Source organism: Hyla sarda, chromosome 2 (assembly GCF_029499605.1).
Source record: "Hyla sarda isolate aHylSar1 chromosome 2, aHylSar1.hap1, whole genome shotgun sequence".
Taxonomy (NCBI): Eukaryota; Metazoa; Chordata; class Amphibia; order Anura; family Hylidae; genus Hyla; species Hyla sarda.
The window spans coordinates 145,436,137-145,454,705 of NC_079190.1; the positions used below are offsets into that span (position 1 = coordinate 145,436,137).

The window sequence follows — 18,569 nt, forward strand, 5'->3', positions numbered from 1 at the left end:
ACACTTAATGGAAACAAGCTGAAGGGCAAATCTGTTTCATACATTATAAGTGATTTTCGTAATATATCTACTAGTGCAGGATGAACATAATCTCCACTTACACTAAGAGTAATAATAAACCTCACACAAGAGAAATGTACAGGACATATACTTTTAGCTCTCACTGTATGTGATCACAAAGCAAAAACAAAATGTTCAAAGTTAGGTTTTGTTTTCACTACCATTAAAGTCTTCCGCTTACACCAGAAAACTATTCTGAATCTGTTCTGAATCTGTCATACAACAGATACCACTATGCCCAACAGAGCTCACTGTTGTATAAAGGGGGACCAACAGGTTCTGATAAGGTTTCAATCATTTTGTCAAGGGCACTGCATGCAGTGCTAATTTGGTCAAATCTGTGGGATAGCCAACAGATGCTTAGAAAAGTAGTTTCCCCATAATTATATAAAAATGAAAAAAATGAAAAAAAAAATAAAATAAATAAAAAGAAAAAGCCCTCTCGCTACAGCACCAACTGTCCTAAATGCCTCTGCTTGTAAACATTACAGCGGTGCGTTTAGCCATACATGCTTCCCAATTCCTGTTGCAGCCATGTCGTATACTGTCAGTATGACACGTGGCCAGTATGATGCATTACAGAGAAATCCATTTGAATAATGCCACAGGGAACCCGGGTAAGTAGTTACCCTGGAAGGGCCATGGCGACTGCTCCCTGCTCCTTCTGCCCTGAGTGACACATATTTCCTCGTCTGTGTATACTGTGTTTGAAACATCTGAGTGTTTCAGAGAAATCAGTTTAAGAGTAAATAATAGCGTGTCAGAAGTGTGTGGGTCCAACAGTATAAAACTGGTGACTGGTTCCCTCTAAGAGTGACAATAGGATATACTTTGGGTATTCTAATCCATGCTAGTAACTAAAGCACAAATCTTTCATTTCAGAATGCAGTGTTTGTGAATTCTTGTGCACTTGCTGAAGCCACTGTCCATAGCCTCAAAAATATCTGTCAAAAAGGTGCAAAAATGATTGCCTCTCGTAACTGTAGAACTATCATAAAGTCTTTAATAAAAATTATCTGATTAAAAACTGCTGTTCTATCACGTGTAAGACAGTGCCATTTAGAAAATTAACACTCCTTAAAATATTAAGGTTTAATATTTTACTGCAGAAGCTATGCAAGGGTATGTTGTCACTCAATTTGCTGAAGACCATTTGCTAAAAATGTGCCGTGTTTCTGCACCAAAGCAAATCAATGTATTTAAAATCAGATCTGCAGAACATTAACAAAAGCCGCAGCAGACCCACATCATGTGAACCTACTTTACAGATATCCTCAATGACAGTTTGCCGTTTCCTATCCTACTTTTCCAGCAAAAAACAGTTAATCAACTATAATGGGTGGCTAATACTACACAATTTTTAAATGCACATATATAGTATAGCTTAACCATGGACGTGGAATTCCTATCGCCCGACATGCAGTTCCGGGCAGGTGAATTTTTCAGGTCCTTAGCCCTGCTTCAACAAGCACTGCGGCGCTCAGAGGGGTGTATGGAGCAGGCTCCTAACTCCTACACGCTCCCTACTCTGCAGCCCCCGGCTGTTTTGAGTAGCTGGGGGCTGCTGCTAATAGCCAGCATGCGGCGATCGCTGCGGCTGGCTATTAACCCTTCAGATCGCAGCTGTCAAAGCGGACAGCAGCATCTAAAGGAACATGTGAATGCTCCCTGGTGGGCTAGTGGGGTGACACACATTAACCCCTTCCATATTAAAAGTTCAAATCACCCCCTTTTCGTATAAACATGTAAACATAATAAAAATAAATATATTTGGTATCGCTGCATAAGCAATTGTACGAAATATTACAATATAACATTATGTATCCCATACTAAAAATGACGTAAATTTAAAAATAAATAAAAAAACACAACAAACCACAGAATTGCAGTTTTTTTTATTATTTCCCAGATAAAAAGTTAAAAGCGATTAAAAAGTCAGATCAATACCAAAATGGTACAAATACAAAAAACAGATTATGGCGCAAAAAAATTGGCCCTCATACAGCCTTATATGCGAAAAATAAATAAATAAAGCTACAGGAGTCAGAAAATAGCAATAAAAAAAATTTGAAAAAGTTAGGAGTTTTTTTTGTTTTTTTATTAGTAAAACATGACGGAAACTATGCAATTCTGGTATTGCTGTAATCAGGCCGGCCTAAAGTATCAAAATAATATGTTAGCTCACCCACAAAGTAAATGGCGTAGAAAAGAAAACCACCAAATTTGCAAAATTATCTTTTACTATTTCAATTTCACTTCACCAATATATTTTGTTTCGGAGCACCTGTTATGGAACAATTAAAAGGTATCATTATAGTAGTTAGTTATGACTATTATAGGGCGAGGAGGAAAAAAAAAAGCGCGTAAAAGCGAAAATTGCCCCGGACAAGTAGATCGTCAAGTAGATTTTGCTCCATTTTAGTCCCGTGGACAAGTATTCTTATTACATTTCCACACCCCTGCTTAATACAAAAGTTCTTCAAAAATATCTTTGTACTTACCTACAACTAACGTCACCGTGTCCCAGCTGTCCATGTTGACCGTAGCCAAAAGTATAAACGTCACCGTTCTCCATAAGTACCACTGAAATAAAAAGAAAATTGCATCATATCCATACACCAAACCTAGTTCATGTTACTCATAGATCTACACAAAGCTCATTAATTTACTAATCACAGCGAAGTACAACATGTACCCATGTACATCGCAGGGTTCCGTGTGGAGAAAGATAGCGGCTGTAAAAAGCAGCCGGGACCAGCCAATAACAGTGGACACAGCGATCACGCTCATTTCTGTTAACCCTTTAAATGCCATGAACAATACTAATCATGTAATTTAATGCATATGGGTGGCTCTGTGAGACTCATTGGACTATTCGATGACTGACTTGGCATAAAAAACCTCTTGCCTTGCACTGGTCTTTCCGTTACATAAGTTGTATTTGTTGAGCGTCGGAACTGTTGTGTGGAGGGAAGATGATCTATACCTTGCTACTCACTTTTATACATTATGTGATTTTCGTATTACACTGGGTCTTGCACTGAAGACGAGATGTGTAAAACAACTTATTTTAGGATGGGGTCACAAAACCTGGTAGTACAGTGTTGAATAAGAACAAAAATATAAAATCTCATGGAGGATCAAAACCCAGACTTTAGTGCAAGTTTTTCTTTAAAACAATAAAATAAAATATCTGTCCTTCACTGTTCTAACTACAAAAATATAGTGCAACAGGAGAACATATGCACTGCTATTTTCCCTGCATGGAATAGCTACAGATAATTGATAATGTGGGCCCTGAGGACTCATGTCCCCACTTCTCTATAATCAGTTAATGATCAGATAGAAGATAATTGGAGAAGAAGCCAAGCACATCTATTCAAATAAGTCTCTTCTCAAAAGGTGTCCGAGCTCCAATTCATTTAAAATTTTTTGCCTCAATAGGTGTTTCAGGCGAGATGACCCCTTTAAAGCTAAACTTTAACCCCCCTGGGGTACGTTCACACATGCGGATTTACAGCGTATTTTACGCTGCAGATCCGCCACTGAAGGACCTCTGTATGGTGCCCTTAAATGTGCCTGCTTGGAGCTGCAATACGCTGCTCCGAGCAGACACACTGCGATGTGCGCGTCACCGCGCATGAGCGTGGCGACTCTCCCATCACAGTGTGTCTGCTCGTAGCGGCGTAATGCCGCTCCGAGCGGGCACATGTGAAGGCAGCATATAGGAGGTCCTTCAGCGGCAGATCCGCAGCAAAATACGCTGCGAAAATCCACACGTGTGAACATACCCTTAAAGAAGAAGATATGTCGCATAACACTTATGTCCCCCTGTGCCCGGGCTGCAAAAAGAAATCACATCTTCAGACATTTTCCCCGTTGCTCCCCTGCTGCTGGGCTCCGTGCTTCTTAGGCTCAAAAAGTCACACTGCAGTCAACGTATTGCCTGCCGCAGCGATGTCCCGCCTCGGCCAGTGATAGGCAGAGTGCACTGTTATGTAAGGGACAACAAAAGAACGGCGGAAGGGGAGTTAAAGTTTGTTTTACTTGTTTTTGCAGTCTAGGCACAGGGGTACATAAGTGTTATGCTACATATCTCGGCCCTTGATAAAGCCGGTTACGGCCGGCAAAACGTCAGGAGGGTGCCAATATATGGTGTTTTAACTAGCAGTCTAGGGAACAAGAACAATAACAACATATTGATTGGAGTAACAATTTAACACCGGAGAGCAGGAAGAAATAACATCCCATTTGGGGGACCATCCAATCTCAGTATAATAGTAGGAAAATATATCCCATATCACTTGCTCCCTAACTGTGTTTTTAAAGCACATCATTTATATTTTCTCACCAGTGTTAAGCGTTTTAACAAAGGATTAATAAATATATAAGTTTTATTATTAGAGGGTTCCCAAGATTTGGGAAATTCGTCCCATGAAGGCATAAGCCTGAATGGGAAATTGGATATATCGCATACCTCCTTTAAGAACACAGCCCATTTTGGCCTTAACGACCAAGCCTATTTTGACGTTAAGGACCAGAGCATTTTTTGCACATCACTTATATATGCAATAACAACTCTTTTATGTTAGTGGTAACTTTCTGTCGATATTTCGATGTTTGCATCATAAAAAGTTAACATGTTTTTACTTTTCACGAAAATTTCAAATTCAGAATATTTCAGGGACCAGTTCAGTTTAAGAGAATTTGAAACTCTTTATGTTAGAAATACCCCATAATGGACCCCATTATGAAAACTGCACCACTCAAAGTATTCAAAAGGACATTCAGAAAGTTTAACCCTTTAGGTGTTTCACAGGAATAGCAGCAAAGTGGAGGAGAAAATTCAAATTCCTTTTTTAGTAAAAAAGAGAAAAAAGCCCACCAAAATTTGTAAACTAATTTCTCTCGAAAATACCTCATATGTGGATGTAAAGTGCTCTGCTGGCGCACTACAGGGATCAGAAGGGAAGGAGCAACAATGGGATTTTGGAGAGCGAATTTTGCCGAAATGGTTTTTGGGGGGAATGTCACATTTAGGAAGCCCCCATGGAGCCAGAAAAGAAAAAAAAAAACACATGGCACACTATTTGGGAAACTACACCCCTCAGGGAACGTAACAAGGGGTGCAGTGAGCCTTAACTGCCCACAGGTGATTGACCAACTTGGTTAATTGGGACGTGAAAATAAAAAAAATAATTCACAAAAATGCTGGTGTTAACCCAAATTTTTCCTTTTTAGAAGGGGTAATAGGAGAAAAAAAAAGCCCCCCCAAAATTTGTAATCCCATTTCTTTTGAGTATGGAAATACTCCATATGTGGATGTAAAGTGCTCCACTGGCGCACTACAGGGCTTAGAAGAGAAGGCTCGCCATTGGGCTTTTGGAGAGAGAATTTGGTTGGAATGGAAGTTAGGGGCCATGTGCGTTTACAAAGCCTCCCATTGTGTCAGAAGAGTGGAATTCCCCCCAACCCTGTGACCCCATTTTGGAAACTACACCCCTAGTGGAATGTAATAAGGGGTGCAGCGAGCATTTAAACAAATCTTTGGAACAGTGGGCTGTGCAAATGAAAAATAAAATTTTTCAATTTCATGGACCACTGTTCAAAAATCTATCAGACAATCTATCAGACACTTGTAGGGTGCAAATGCTCATTGCACCTCTTGTTACATTCCTTGAGGGGTGTTATTTCCAAAATGGGGGTCACATCTTGGGGGGGTCCACTGTACTGGAAGCACGGGGGCATTGTAAACACACATGGCCTTCAATTCCAGACAAATTCTCTCTCCAAAAGCCCAATTGCGCTCCTCCTCTTCTGAGCATTGTAGTGCACCCGCAGAACACTTAACATCCACATATGGGGTATTTCCTTACTCTGAAGAAGTGGTGTTACAAATTTTGGGGGCTTTTTTTCTATTTCCCCTTGTGAAAATGAACAATTTGGGGTAACACCAGCATTTTAGTGGAAACAATACATTTTTCCATTTTCACATCCAACTTAAAAACGAAAATTCATCAAACACCTGAGGGTGTAGTTTCCAAAATGGGGTCACATGTGAATACTTTTCTTATCATCCAACCCTGTGCCAATCACTAATTTAGGCCTCAAATGTAGATAGTGCGCTCTCACTTCTGAGCCCTGTTGTGCGCCCGCATAGCACTTTACGTCCACATATAGGGTTCTCCGGAGAAATGGAGTTACAAATTTTGGGGGTCTTTTTATTCCTTTTACCTCTTGTGAAAATGAAAAGTGGCAACACCAGCATGTTAGTGTAAAAAAATTCAAAATGTTATACTAACATGGTGTAGTAAAAAGGGAGAAAAATCCCCCCCAAAATGTGTAACAATTGCTCCCGAGTACGGAAATACCCCAAATGTGGCCCTAAACTGTTGCCTTGAAATACGACAGGGCTCCGAAGTGAGAGCACCATGCGAAAATTGAGGCCTAAAATAGGGATTTGCAAGGGGTGGACCCGGATGCAAGCATAGCGTTTGCCTCCGCCACCAAAAATATCCTACGGCAGCGATTCCCAAACAGGGTGCCTCCAGCTGTTGCTAAACCCCCAGCATGCCTGGACAGTCAGTGGCTGGGAGTTGTTGTTTTGTAACAGCTGGAGGCTCCGTTTTGGAGAGTGCCGTACAAGAAGTTTTTTCATTTTTAATGTGGGTGGGTGGGGGGACACAGTGTAGAGGTGTATATGTAGTGTTTTACCCTTTATTTTGTGTTAGTGTAGTATTTTTAGGGTACATTCACATGGCAGGGGGTTTACAGTAAGTTTCCTGCTGGGAGTTTGAGCTGCAGCAGAAAATTTGTTCAAACTTGCAGTGGGAAACTCACGGTAAACCCCCGGCCGTGTGAATGTGCCCTGTACAAACCTACAGCTGTTGCAAACCTACAACTCTCAGCACGCACATACAGACCAAGCATGCTGGGAATTGAACTTTTGCAACAGCTGGAGGCACACTGATTGGAAAACCTTCAGTTACGTTATGTTACCTAACTCAGTATTTTCCAACCAGTGTGCCTCCAGCTGTTGCAAAACTATAACTCCCAGCATGTATTGATAGCCGAAGGGCATGCTAGGAGTTGTAGTTATGCAACAGCTGGAGGCACAAAACTACAACTCCCAGCATGCCCGGCAACAGTTTGCTGTTCGAGCATGCTGGGAGTTGTAGTTTTTCAAGATTTGGAGGGCCACAGTTTGCAGATAACTGTGCAGTGGTCTCTAAACTGTGGCCCTCCAGCTGTTGAAAAAACTACAAATCCCAGCATACCCAGACCACAAATTGCTGTCTGGGCATGCTGGGAGTTTTAGTTTTGCAACAGCTGGAGGGCTACAGTTTAGAGACCACTGCATAGTGGTCTCCAAACTGTGGCCTTCCAGATGTTGCTAGGCAACAACTCACCTCCTGGCTCTTGCAGCAAGTTAGACGCCCATCACACCAGCAGGAGGATCGCTGCCCAGTAAGCCACCTCCACTGCCACTCACATCCCAGTTCCCCCCTAAGCCCGGACTACCGTGGGTGGGTAGGAGCAGGGGAACCGAACTTTAACCCCCCCCCCCTCCCCTGATTTGCTATTGGTCGATCGCTTTTGACAGACCAATAGCAGGGATAGGAGGGGTGGCACCCCTGCCACCTCACTCCTATCCTTTCAGGAGGATCGGGGCTGTCTTGGACAGTCCCGATCACCGGAGACCCGTGTGACCTGGATTCGCCGCCCAAGGTGTTGGCATGAGATGCCTGCACAACGATTTCAGGTCCTTAAGTTCCAGGATGCGAGGGCATACCTGTGCACCCTTGGTTCTGGTAGGATTAAGGACACTGCCAATTTTATTTTTACATTTTCGATTTTTCCTCGATTTTCGAAAAATCATAACTTTTATTTCCATCTGTAGACCAATGTAAGGGCTTGTCTTTTGCATAATCAATTGTACTTTGTAAGGACGTAACTCATTTTACCATAAAATGTATGGTACAACCAAAACATTTTTTGTGTGCGGAAATTGAAAAAACTGCACATTTTGGAGAGTTTTGTTTTTACGTTAAAAACTTTATGGTAAATGTGACATGTTTTCTTTATTCTGTGGATCAATACGAGTAAAATACCCAGGATTACATAATTTTCTATTATTGTACTGCTGTAAAAAAAAAAAAAATAATAATAACTTTCATAAAATAAGTATGTTTAAAATTGCCCTATTTTGATCACCTATAACATTCTAATTTTTCCGTATACAGGGCTGTAAGAGGGCTAATTTTTTGCGCTGTGATTTTTAATTTTTGGTATCACCTTTGCAAATATCTGAGTATTTGATCGCATTTTATAATTTTTGGGGGACCGTGATGTGACCAAAACAGAGTAATTTTGGACTTTTATATGTTTATGTCGTTCCCCATACGGAATCATTTACATTATATTTTGATAGTTCGGACATTTGATAGCTCATCCTGGTGTGTTAAGTACCAGCACATCAGAACATACATTTACTGAATTCTTATCTCAATATGCTGACAAATATTTCACTTGTGGAACCTGGATGTACTAGACTTTAAAATGTGGACTGATTTCATCAAACAATGCAAATCAGTACCTGAATGATGGAATCCACAGCTGACTTGAACAGCCCGAAGTTCACTGTCAAAGCGAACTGTTCCAGGGGGGTAAGTAGTAATTTTGCTGGCATCCTTCTCTCCCTGTTCTCTGCCTTCATCTGCAACAAATAAACACTGTGATAAACTAACTGAAGATGATATAGAACACCTTTCTTAGACTACACGCACACCACGTTTTCCCTAGGTTTTGAACCGTATACGGCTGGGGAGAGGGGGCGGAGAGTCGGGGGAGGGGCAACCGCATGCTGCCGTATGCGGTCCCCTATCTAATGTATTTCAATGAGCGACCGGAGTGAAACGCTGCCTCCGGTCGGCTCCGTTTTGCCCCGTATACGGTTTCCCGACCGGACCTACAAATGCTGTCGACAGAGTTTGTAGGTCCGGTGGGGAAACCGTATACGGGGCAAAACGGAGCCGACCGGAGGCAGCGTTTCACTCCGGTCGCTCATTGAAATACATTAGATAGGGGACCGCATACGGCAGCATGTGGTTGCCTCGCCCCCGACTCTCCGCCCTCTCTCCCCAGCCATATACGGTTCAAAACGTAGGGAAAACGTGGTGTGCGTGTAGCCTTACATTACAAGGGTCACACACTACCAATGTTGAAAATAACCCTGGATTAGAAGCTGGATATTTAGGTTGGTAAAAGCAGGTTAACAAGCACCAAGTGTAAAATCTCCATATCAAAGTCAACTTAATGTGCAAAAAAAAAAAAAAAAAAGGAACTAAAAATGTCCATCTTCTGAAATAGCTGGAAACTGTCAGTCTGGAAATAAAAGATAAGATTTAAAGAACATGCACACTTTGCAATCAACATTGCCTATTGCTCCAAAGCATCCAAAGTAATTGTTTGTTTAAAGAGAAACTGACAGTGTTCACCTGCACTAAACACAATACAATATACTGGGTTGTAGTGCAGGTAAACAGCATTAACCAGTGTAGTAGTATCAGAATTATGCCATGTTTGTCTTATTTCTATTGTTCTGTCATGCACAATGGAAGCGGGGAGCCAGCTCGCGGATCTCCCCTGCCTCCTTAATATTCCCTGCCAGCTCCGCCCCTGCTCTCTGAGCAGAGCGCAGGCACCACTGCCTCGCTACACCCAGCAGGCTTGTGGAGACATTTGCATATTTATCACTCACGGGTGTGTGTAGGGAGGAATTCTGAAAGCCAGCTCCCCATCTCCATTGCGCACAGCAGTGCGCAATGTGACCACTGTTTTTACTGCTGTTCACCTGCACTAGAACAGTCAGTGAGTTTCCCTTTAAGAAACTCTACAAAGTAGTTATTGTGGGGGGGGGGGGGGGGGGGGAATCACTGCTTTGACGTCTCTAACCATAGGGTTAAAGTAGTTATCCATGACGAGAAAAAAAAAATGATTTCTTCTAAAAAAAAAAGCTAAAAAGGAAAGGGCCCAAATGGCTCTTACTACCTCTCAACTCTCAATTTATGTAAAACTTGCAAAAAGTGGACTGGAAGGTGTTCCTTAGATGGTAATTTGTTACTACCAGGGTCGCAAGAATGTTTCCCACAGATGCCCTATTATGCTTTCGTAGATGACATAATAAAAGCATTATGCTTGACATATGGTGGGACTGTCTCCAAGTGCAATGGTGTTGAATTGGCTTATATTACTTAATATATTCAGTAACTGGGATCAACCTTCGGAAGCAACCTGACGAAGCACTATTGAATGACCCAATACCGGAAGCCTTGAGCGGGAATAAACAGCATATCTCATCTCCTCTCCCTGGCTGATTACCATTGCCACAAGCTGGGAAAACTTCTATTCCTTTACAGAAAGTCAGATTTAAGCTGAATTGGATAATTGCAAATGTTAAATTTACTGGCACTAGTATTGTGAAGAAAAACAAAACTTTTAATGCTAGTTGGAAACCGTGGATAACATTTAGGAGATTCCTTTTGATAGCTTTAAGTTTACAGCCTCTCTCTTGCCCCTACAATGGAATCTGCTACAGTTTTTCTACCAGACCCATTTGATGCCAATGTGACCTGCTGTAGATTTTATACTGTGCAAATTTAAACCAAATGGCAAGTGGTCTGCTGCGGAATTTCCAGAGGGTAATCAGCCATGTAAATGCACCCTCAAAAGGGGTTTATGCCAGGATAATTTTTCAACAATAGAAAGATAGATATGCATGGAAATAGAATAAAAAGAAAAGAGCAATACTCCCCCCTACCCTAAGCTCCAAAAGCTGACACTACCAGTCCCTGCTCATTATTGCTGCTTTCTGGTGATGTGCCGTCCCCTCAGAAGCCCAGCCAATCACTGGCTGCAGTGTTACCTTCCCCAGTCTGTGCAGGCATTACACATAGGAACCAGAAGTGATGAGAGCATCAATGCGGCAGCTGCATAGGCTTATTTTTTTGTTTTGTTCCATTAAAGGAGAACGGCCGGCAGAAAAAAAATAAAGATGTACCTACCTTCATTCGCTCCCCCGGGGCCTCCGGTAACCGGCTCCGGTCTCTGACATGATCCTCTTCCTGGTTGCCGGTGGTCGGCAAGTCATACTGCGCTCAGCCAATCACCGGCCGCAGTGAAGTCCCGACTCAGCCGGCGTTAGGCTGAGCGGCAGTGTGAGAACGCTTCAAGACACACAATTCTTCACTACACCGGCACCTGCTGCCGGGGCCGAAAACATCACACTGCCGCTCAGCCTATCGCCGGCCGAGCCGGGAGTTCGCTGGGGACGGTGATTGGCTGAGTGCAGTATGACTCGCCGACCACCAGCAACCAGGAAGAGGATCGCGACGGAGACAGGAGACTGTTACCGAAGGCCCCGGGGGAGCAAAGGAAGGTAGGTACATCTTAATTTTTTTTTACTGCCGGCAGTATGGGGGACAATTTTTACATTCTGGAGTTCTCCTTTAACACCTGGACAACCACTTAAAAGGGTGTATTCACACACACTGGTCCAGGATTGTACAAGGCAATAAAATACACAAGAATTGCCTTGTGAAATCCACAGTTGCGGATTTTACAAACTCAAATGGATACGATGTCTGTGACTCTACACCCTACCCTTACCTTTAGGGTACGGTCACATGTGCCGTATTTTTCTGCAGCTGATTTTGCTACCCATTGACGCAGCCAAATACGGCACATGTGACTTTACCCTAAAGGTATATTTGAGAGTAGGTGCATTTTTTATTTCACATGCACCGAATCAATAAAACATTGTGTTAAAAAGTAGACAACCTTTAAAATATCCTTTAAAAACAATTTACTGCTTTAGAAAAAAAAAATCATTAACAAATAGAAAACACTAGTATAACAAAATTAACAGGAAAATACACTTTCACAAGAACACAATTTCAAATTTAGTGATAACAGCAACACCTACTAAGGAGAGAAGAGTGTGAACATGTAAAATGAGATGAAATAGAAATCAGCAAGAGTAATAAGAAATTTCAGTCAAGAAGTAAAATATATTATTGTTAAATAAGTTAACAGCAATTTTTCCAGACTGTTTCTTTGATGGCTGCTAATTGGTGCATTTTTATGCTGAGGTTTATAGTGGCCTTAGATAGGGTCACATAGTATGGAGACAGTTTAACTTTAAAGAAGACCCATAGCCTCTCCTGAAATACTTTTATTAATAAATACACACATTTTGCAAAAAAAAAAAAAAAACTCTGGAGCAACCTCTCCTTTTGCTATATGTTGCAATGTCATAGTTACTAGAAATGTGTGCCTAAATAGCCCACAAGGTGCTGCCTAGAGTGTAGGGACAAACCCCAATTGGTAGCACCAAGTTATTTAGTCATATTTCTAGTTATAGTGGAATGCCACAATGCAGAGCTAAGAAAACAAGTTATTTTATGGGGAATAGTATTTACTTAAATTAAAACATAGGAGAAGCCACAGGTCAACACCAGTGTTTCATTATAAAAAAATAAAATGTAGCTGCTAACATTAAAGGTGTACTCCCGTAAAAAAAAAAAAAAAAAAAATCAATCAACTGGTGCCAGAAAGTTAAACAGATTTGGAAATGACTTCTATTAAAAAATCTTAATCCTTCCAGTACTTAGCTGCTGTATGCTCCACAAGAAGTTCTTTTTAAATTTATTTTCTTTCTGACCACCGTGCTCTCTGCTGACACCTGTCTGTCTGTCTCAGGAACTGTCAAGAGCAGGATAGGTTTGCTATGGGGATTTGCTCCTGCTCTTGATAGTACCCGAGACAGACAGGTGTCATCAGAGAGCACTGTGGTCAGACAGAAAATAAATTTAAAAAGTAAAGAACTTCCTGTGGAGCATACAGCAGCTGATGAGTACTGGAAGGGTTAAGATTTTTTTAATAGAAGTAATTTACAAATCTGAAACAAATACTTGTGCCCGGACCTTCTAGGTGAGTATAGATATACAAAATTTGGGTTTATAATTATAGAAAAAAATATTGGGTCGTGCTTCAATAATAATGCGTTAAATTTATTAAAATGACAATTTAAAAGGTTACTCCTCACAGGGCCCTGTGTGGAGAACACATAAGATACAGGCAATAGATATTAATGCATAAAAGAATATATATAATTATACCACTGGCATAAAAGTTTCTTGTGTGCAACAAGGAAATGCCTATTCTGGATAAGAAGATACCTATTGCACAAAGCAAGCCACGTACGAGGCTAAAATAATACGCTAGTTAGGAGGCTGATTACCACATTCAAATATGTATAAGCAAAATGTGTCCTTATTTTATGCTAGACAGTTTGTAGCAATTCAAATATGTTACCGGTCTTATGTAACAACTCTGGCAGTCTGCACTGTAAACAGATATTGTTGTGGCAGTGCCTGGATGGTAAGGCGCACTGGATCCTCTGTGCGGCGGTCCCAGATGGTAGCAAAGAGCCTGGCAGTCCTAAGTGTGGAGCGGTGGTGGTCATCACGGGCTGTTGGCTCTGGCAGGCGCCGATGTAGACAAGCTGCCGGAAGACCATTGGCGCTGGCAAGTGCTGTGGATGGAGAAATTGTCACCGCTGGGCTGCAATGCTTGGCTGTGTGGGACCGAGGACCGCACACTGGATACGAGGGGCTCACCTCGCGTTGGCGGCGCGTGACGTCAGCAGGTGTTGAAGCCGGAAACACTGCACCCGAGTTGGCCTTGCAAAGGCTGGACCGGACAGATGCTGGACTGGAATCACTGAAGTCCACAGAAGGTTGCGGACACAATTCATAAATAGCGTTTCATAAATAGTGTTTATGCCAGTGGCTTGTGCATGCAAGACTAGATGTGTTTCAGGGTGATATAATGCAACCCTTTCCTCAGTAGTCAACTGAGGAAAGGGTTGCATTATATCACCCTGAAAAGTGTCTAGTCTTGCATGCACAAGCCACTGGCATAAACGCTATTTATGAAACGCTATTTATGAATTGTGTCCGCAACCTTCTGTGGACTTCAGTGATTCCAGTCCAGCATCTGTCCGGTCCAGCCTTTGCAAGGTCAACTCAGGTGCAGTGTTTCCGGCTTCAACACCTGCTGACGTCACACGCCGCCAACGCGAGGTGAGCCCCTCGTATCCAGTGTGCGGTCCTCGGTCCCACACAGCCAAGCATTGCAGCCCAGCGGTGACAATTTCTCCATCCACAGCACTTGCCAGCGCCAATGGTCTTCAGGCAGCTTGTCTACATCGGCGCCTGCCAGAGCCAACAGCCCGTGATGACCACCACCGCTCCACACTTAGGACTGCCAGGCTCTTTGCTACCATCTGGGACCGCCGCACAGAGGATCCAGTGCGCCTTACCATCCAGGCACTGCCACAACAATATCTGTTTACAGTGCAGACTGCCAGAGTTGTTACATAAGACCGGTAACATATTTGAATTGCTACAAACTGTCTAGCATAAAATAAGGACACATTTTGCTTATACGCATTTGAATGTGGAAATCAGCCACCTAACTAGCGTATTATTTTAGCCTCGTACGTGGCTTGCTTTGTGCAATAGGTATCTGCTTATCCAGAATAGGCATTTCCTTGTTGCACACAAGAAACTTTTATGCCAGTGGTATAATTATATATATTCTTTTATGCATTACGATCTATTGCCTGTATCTTATGTGTTCTCCACACAGGGCCCTGTGAGGAGTAACCTTTTACATTGTCATTTTAATAAATTTAACTCATTATTATTGAAGCACGACCCAATATTTTTTAGAATTATAAACCCAAATTTTGTATATCTATACTCACCTAGAAGGTCCGGGCACAAGTATTTGTTTCTGGTTTTTCCTTTTTGCAACTAAGGTATAGCTGCATGCCCTAGTTTGACCTCGGTGTGTATTAGTAATTGTGAGCTGCACATACACATTTTTCTTTCCTAATTTACAAATCTGTAAAAACTTTCTGGCATCAGTTTATTTAAAAAACAATGTTTTCCAGTGGAGTACCCCTTTAACGAATGTTAAATTGAAAGAACTGCATGGTAAACTATAGCACTGGATAGGGTTTTGAATGACTAACAAACCTTTTAGTTGGACTCAAGATGCAGTGTATTATTTTCAATAACTTAGTATGCTGGAGATTTTTATTTTATTTTTTTTATAAAATATCATTGACCCCAAAACACTACACACCAAGACACTGTGTGAGATTTATTAATCAGCCTGAAATCCTAATTGTCTTTTTTCCCACAGCAGCCAATCACAGCTCAGCTTACATAACTTAACAAGCTCTTGTAAAGTGAAAGTTGAGCTGTGATTGGTTGCTTTAGGAAAAAAAACAATCATATCAGTTTGACCACATTGATGGCCCACGTTGTCGCTCTGCTTCATCTACTAAGGCAGCAGAGCGATGACGCGGCCCATCAATCACGCTGAGGGGGCGTCACTATGGAGCGACTGGACCAAGTACATAAAGCTCCCCGTCCGGGGGAATACTTATGTGGCGGTGGGGAGACTTTATAACTTCATAACAAGCCATCCCAAGCGGATGGCGAGGATAAAAATGTTACCATATGCAACACAATGCTAAGTGTTCTTTATGGTAAAATCTAATGCTTGTTTATCTTGAAGTGTTGAATGTAAACTTCCGTTTTAATAAATATGCCTTATTTTAGTGCCCTTTTTTTGCTTTAAGAAACTTGCTTATTCAGCTCTCATAGGAGCTAAGGGACCATGCATTGCTGTTTTTACAGTTGTAGGGAAAATAAATAAATCCATAAATAAAAATAAATCAATAAATAATGTATGAAAATTGGGGGCCTTAACTAAGCACAGACTGGGCAATCTCTTTGCACCCCTGTCTAGATCTGTTAATAATTCTGCAGAGTACTATTAATAATTCAGGGAATGTGAAATGGTTTCTGGATTTTATAAAGCATATTGATCAAACTAACCTAAAACAAAGTGAATGTCCAACCTTAAACATTGTTTTAGATTATTTACTGTAAATAGAACAGTTATTCTCCAAATGGTTATTTACATATTACAGGGTCTCCAAATCCTATGCATAGAAAAAGTTGAGAAGTACCTGTCACCAAACAAAGTTTTGTAAACTAACTCAGGCTATGTTCCCTACCACCCCTCCAACCCTTTAAAAAAAAAAAAAAATTCTGAGCTTTAAGAATTGCTACTCATAGTGGGAGTTTCCCAGCAGGCAAGACCTCTGAAGCCTGTTGGGGGGATCACTTTCGCCCTCACATTGTTGCAGTGCTGTGATGAATAGATGACCTTAGGCTCTAGGCAGCCTTCAGTGAGGCTCTAGGCAGCTTTCAGTGAGGCTCTGTCAGTCAAGCTCAGTGCAGCCAGAAGCATTTCCTGAGTTTGGTCTCCTGCCAGGTATAAATTGTATCAGGGAACAGAACAGAGCCACCTTGTGGCAGTTTGTTCTATTACATTTTGAACATATTTATGTTGATAATTTTAAAAGCAAGTGAATGGGAAAGTGTCTGCCAATTATACAAGAAACACTATATAATTTTTTTTTTTGGTGACAGGTACTCTAAAGAGTATGTACATATTTCATGACCATTATTTCAATACTCCCAATTAGACTGCTCCACAAATCCTATGCTGGCCTAGATGTTCCCATTTTAATTGACTATAAACAGATCCTGTGTAGTCTAATTTCAACATTCATACCATTTCTCGCATACTTTTGCCAAGATACATTTGGGCATAGGGATGCCACTAGGGTACAATTAAAGGCTTGCTGAATAAACTAACATTGAACAAAAAAATGAATGAATGAATAAAAAAAAAAAAATGCCTTTCGCAAGGAATGAGGATTAAAAAAAAAAAAAAAAAAAAAAAATCCATATTCTGACTACAGTTCATGGGGGGGGGGGGGGAAGTGTTGCTGTGATGCCCTGGCCATCGGATGCAGCCTCACAAGAACAACGTATGGGACGTCAATGCAGCACCCTTGAAGGACACTGGATTGACAGCTAACTAGGCGCCATGCACAAATTTGTGTTTTCTTCAACCCTGTTCTTAGCAACCACACCCACCATCTATGCATGAGGAATCGAAAAAAACAAACAATGATTTCCTTCTCTCTATATCAGCAGCAAGAAATGAAAGCTTGAGAACAATGACTAGGTTGTTGCTATAGTAATAGCAGTTACTCATTCTCCAGTAAGTTCAAGATACCATTTGCTATCTTTTCTTCACATGACATGCTCTCTGGCTATGCAGAGTAAATGATAGTATTTTAATTTAGCTCATTATGAATCAGGCACAAATGTGCACATTGTATTCTATGGATACAATTTATCAGCAATAACCCAATATGTTTGTATTACAGAAAGTGCTACCCATAGAGAGACTAGGGAAGAGCCTGTATGCAGAAAATGGAGAAAACATAAAAGCTAGTTGTACAAAGGTACAATACATTACTAAAATGTGCTATATGGTTAATATATGTTTATAAGAAAAATGACTGCTAATACTTTAATAGGATTGAACGTCAAATAGTGAACCAGAATAAAGGAAAAGTTGGTTGGTATGTTCACACACTAGAGTAAACACTTGTAAAATACTATTTAATACCTATGCTGCCTTTATAAACTGCACAATATTCACTTATCTTTGCTGGTCTTCGTATTGTGTACTGCATTTTAGACCTGCAACAAGGATATGACTACCAGAGTGCAAAAAAACACTATCGTTCTGTTACTTTACAAAATTGGTCCTTGTAATTGACTAAAACAGGTTTGTCTCAGTAAATAGTCACACTAAATAGACCCGCAACACATGTCCAAAATACAGCCCATAGCACTGACCACTTGTTTGGAGACTTTGGAATGCTTCTCATACACTTGACTTGTGCCTTCACCCTGTTGTTCCTTCTAGACATTTAAAGGGGTACTCCGCCCATAGACATCTTATCTCCTATCCAAATGATAGGGGATAAGATGTCAGATCGCCGGGGTCCCGCTGCTGGGGACCCCGGGGATCGCTGCTGTAGCACCGCGCTATCATTACTGCACAGAGCGAGTTCGCTCTGCACGTAATGACGGGCAATACAGGGGCCAGAGCATCATTATGTCACGGCTCCGCCCCTCGTGACGTCACAGCCTGCCCCCGTCAATACAAGTCTATGGGAGGGGGCGTGGCCGTCGTCATACCCCCCTGCCATAGACTTGCATTAAGGGGACGGGCCGTGATGTCATTAGGGGCGGAGCCATGACGTCACACTGCTCCGGCCCCTGTATCACCCGTCATTACGCACAGAGCGAACTCGCTCTGTGCAGTAATGATGGCGGGGTGCCACAGCGGTGATCCCCGGGGTCCCTAGCATAGGGGATAAGATGCCAGGGGCGTAGTACCCCTTTAAAGGGAATCTGTCAGCTCTATTTGCTGCAAAGAGGTGCAGACAGAGTTAGATAGCTGTTAGAAAATAAAAGCAACCTTTTCCTGAAGATAAAAAA

General features: G+C 41.7%; 1 protein-coding gene across 19 annotated transcripts in view; it reads right to left on the reverse strand.

The window, feature by feature from the left end:
- The window catches only part of MYCBP2 (MYC binding protein 2), a 318,664-nt gene that overhangs the window by 206,355 nt on the left and 93,740 nt on the right, over positions 1-18,569 (reverse strand). For all 19 annotated transcript variants that reach the window (XM_056555563.1, XM_056555546.1, XM_056555556.1 and 16 more), the window contains 2 exons: positions 8,657-8,776; positions 2,562-2,643 (listed from right to left, as the gene is read on the reverse strand). In XM_056555563.1, coding sequence (XP_056411538.1) covers positions 2,562-2,643; positions 8,657-8,776 — 202 coding nt within the window. The remainder of the gene's footprint in view (positions 1-2,561; positions 2,644-8,656; positions 8,777-18,569) is intronic.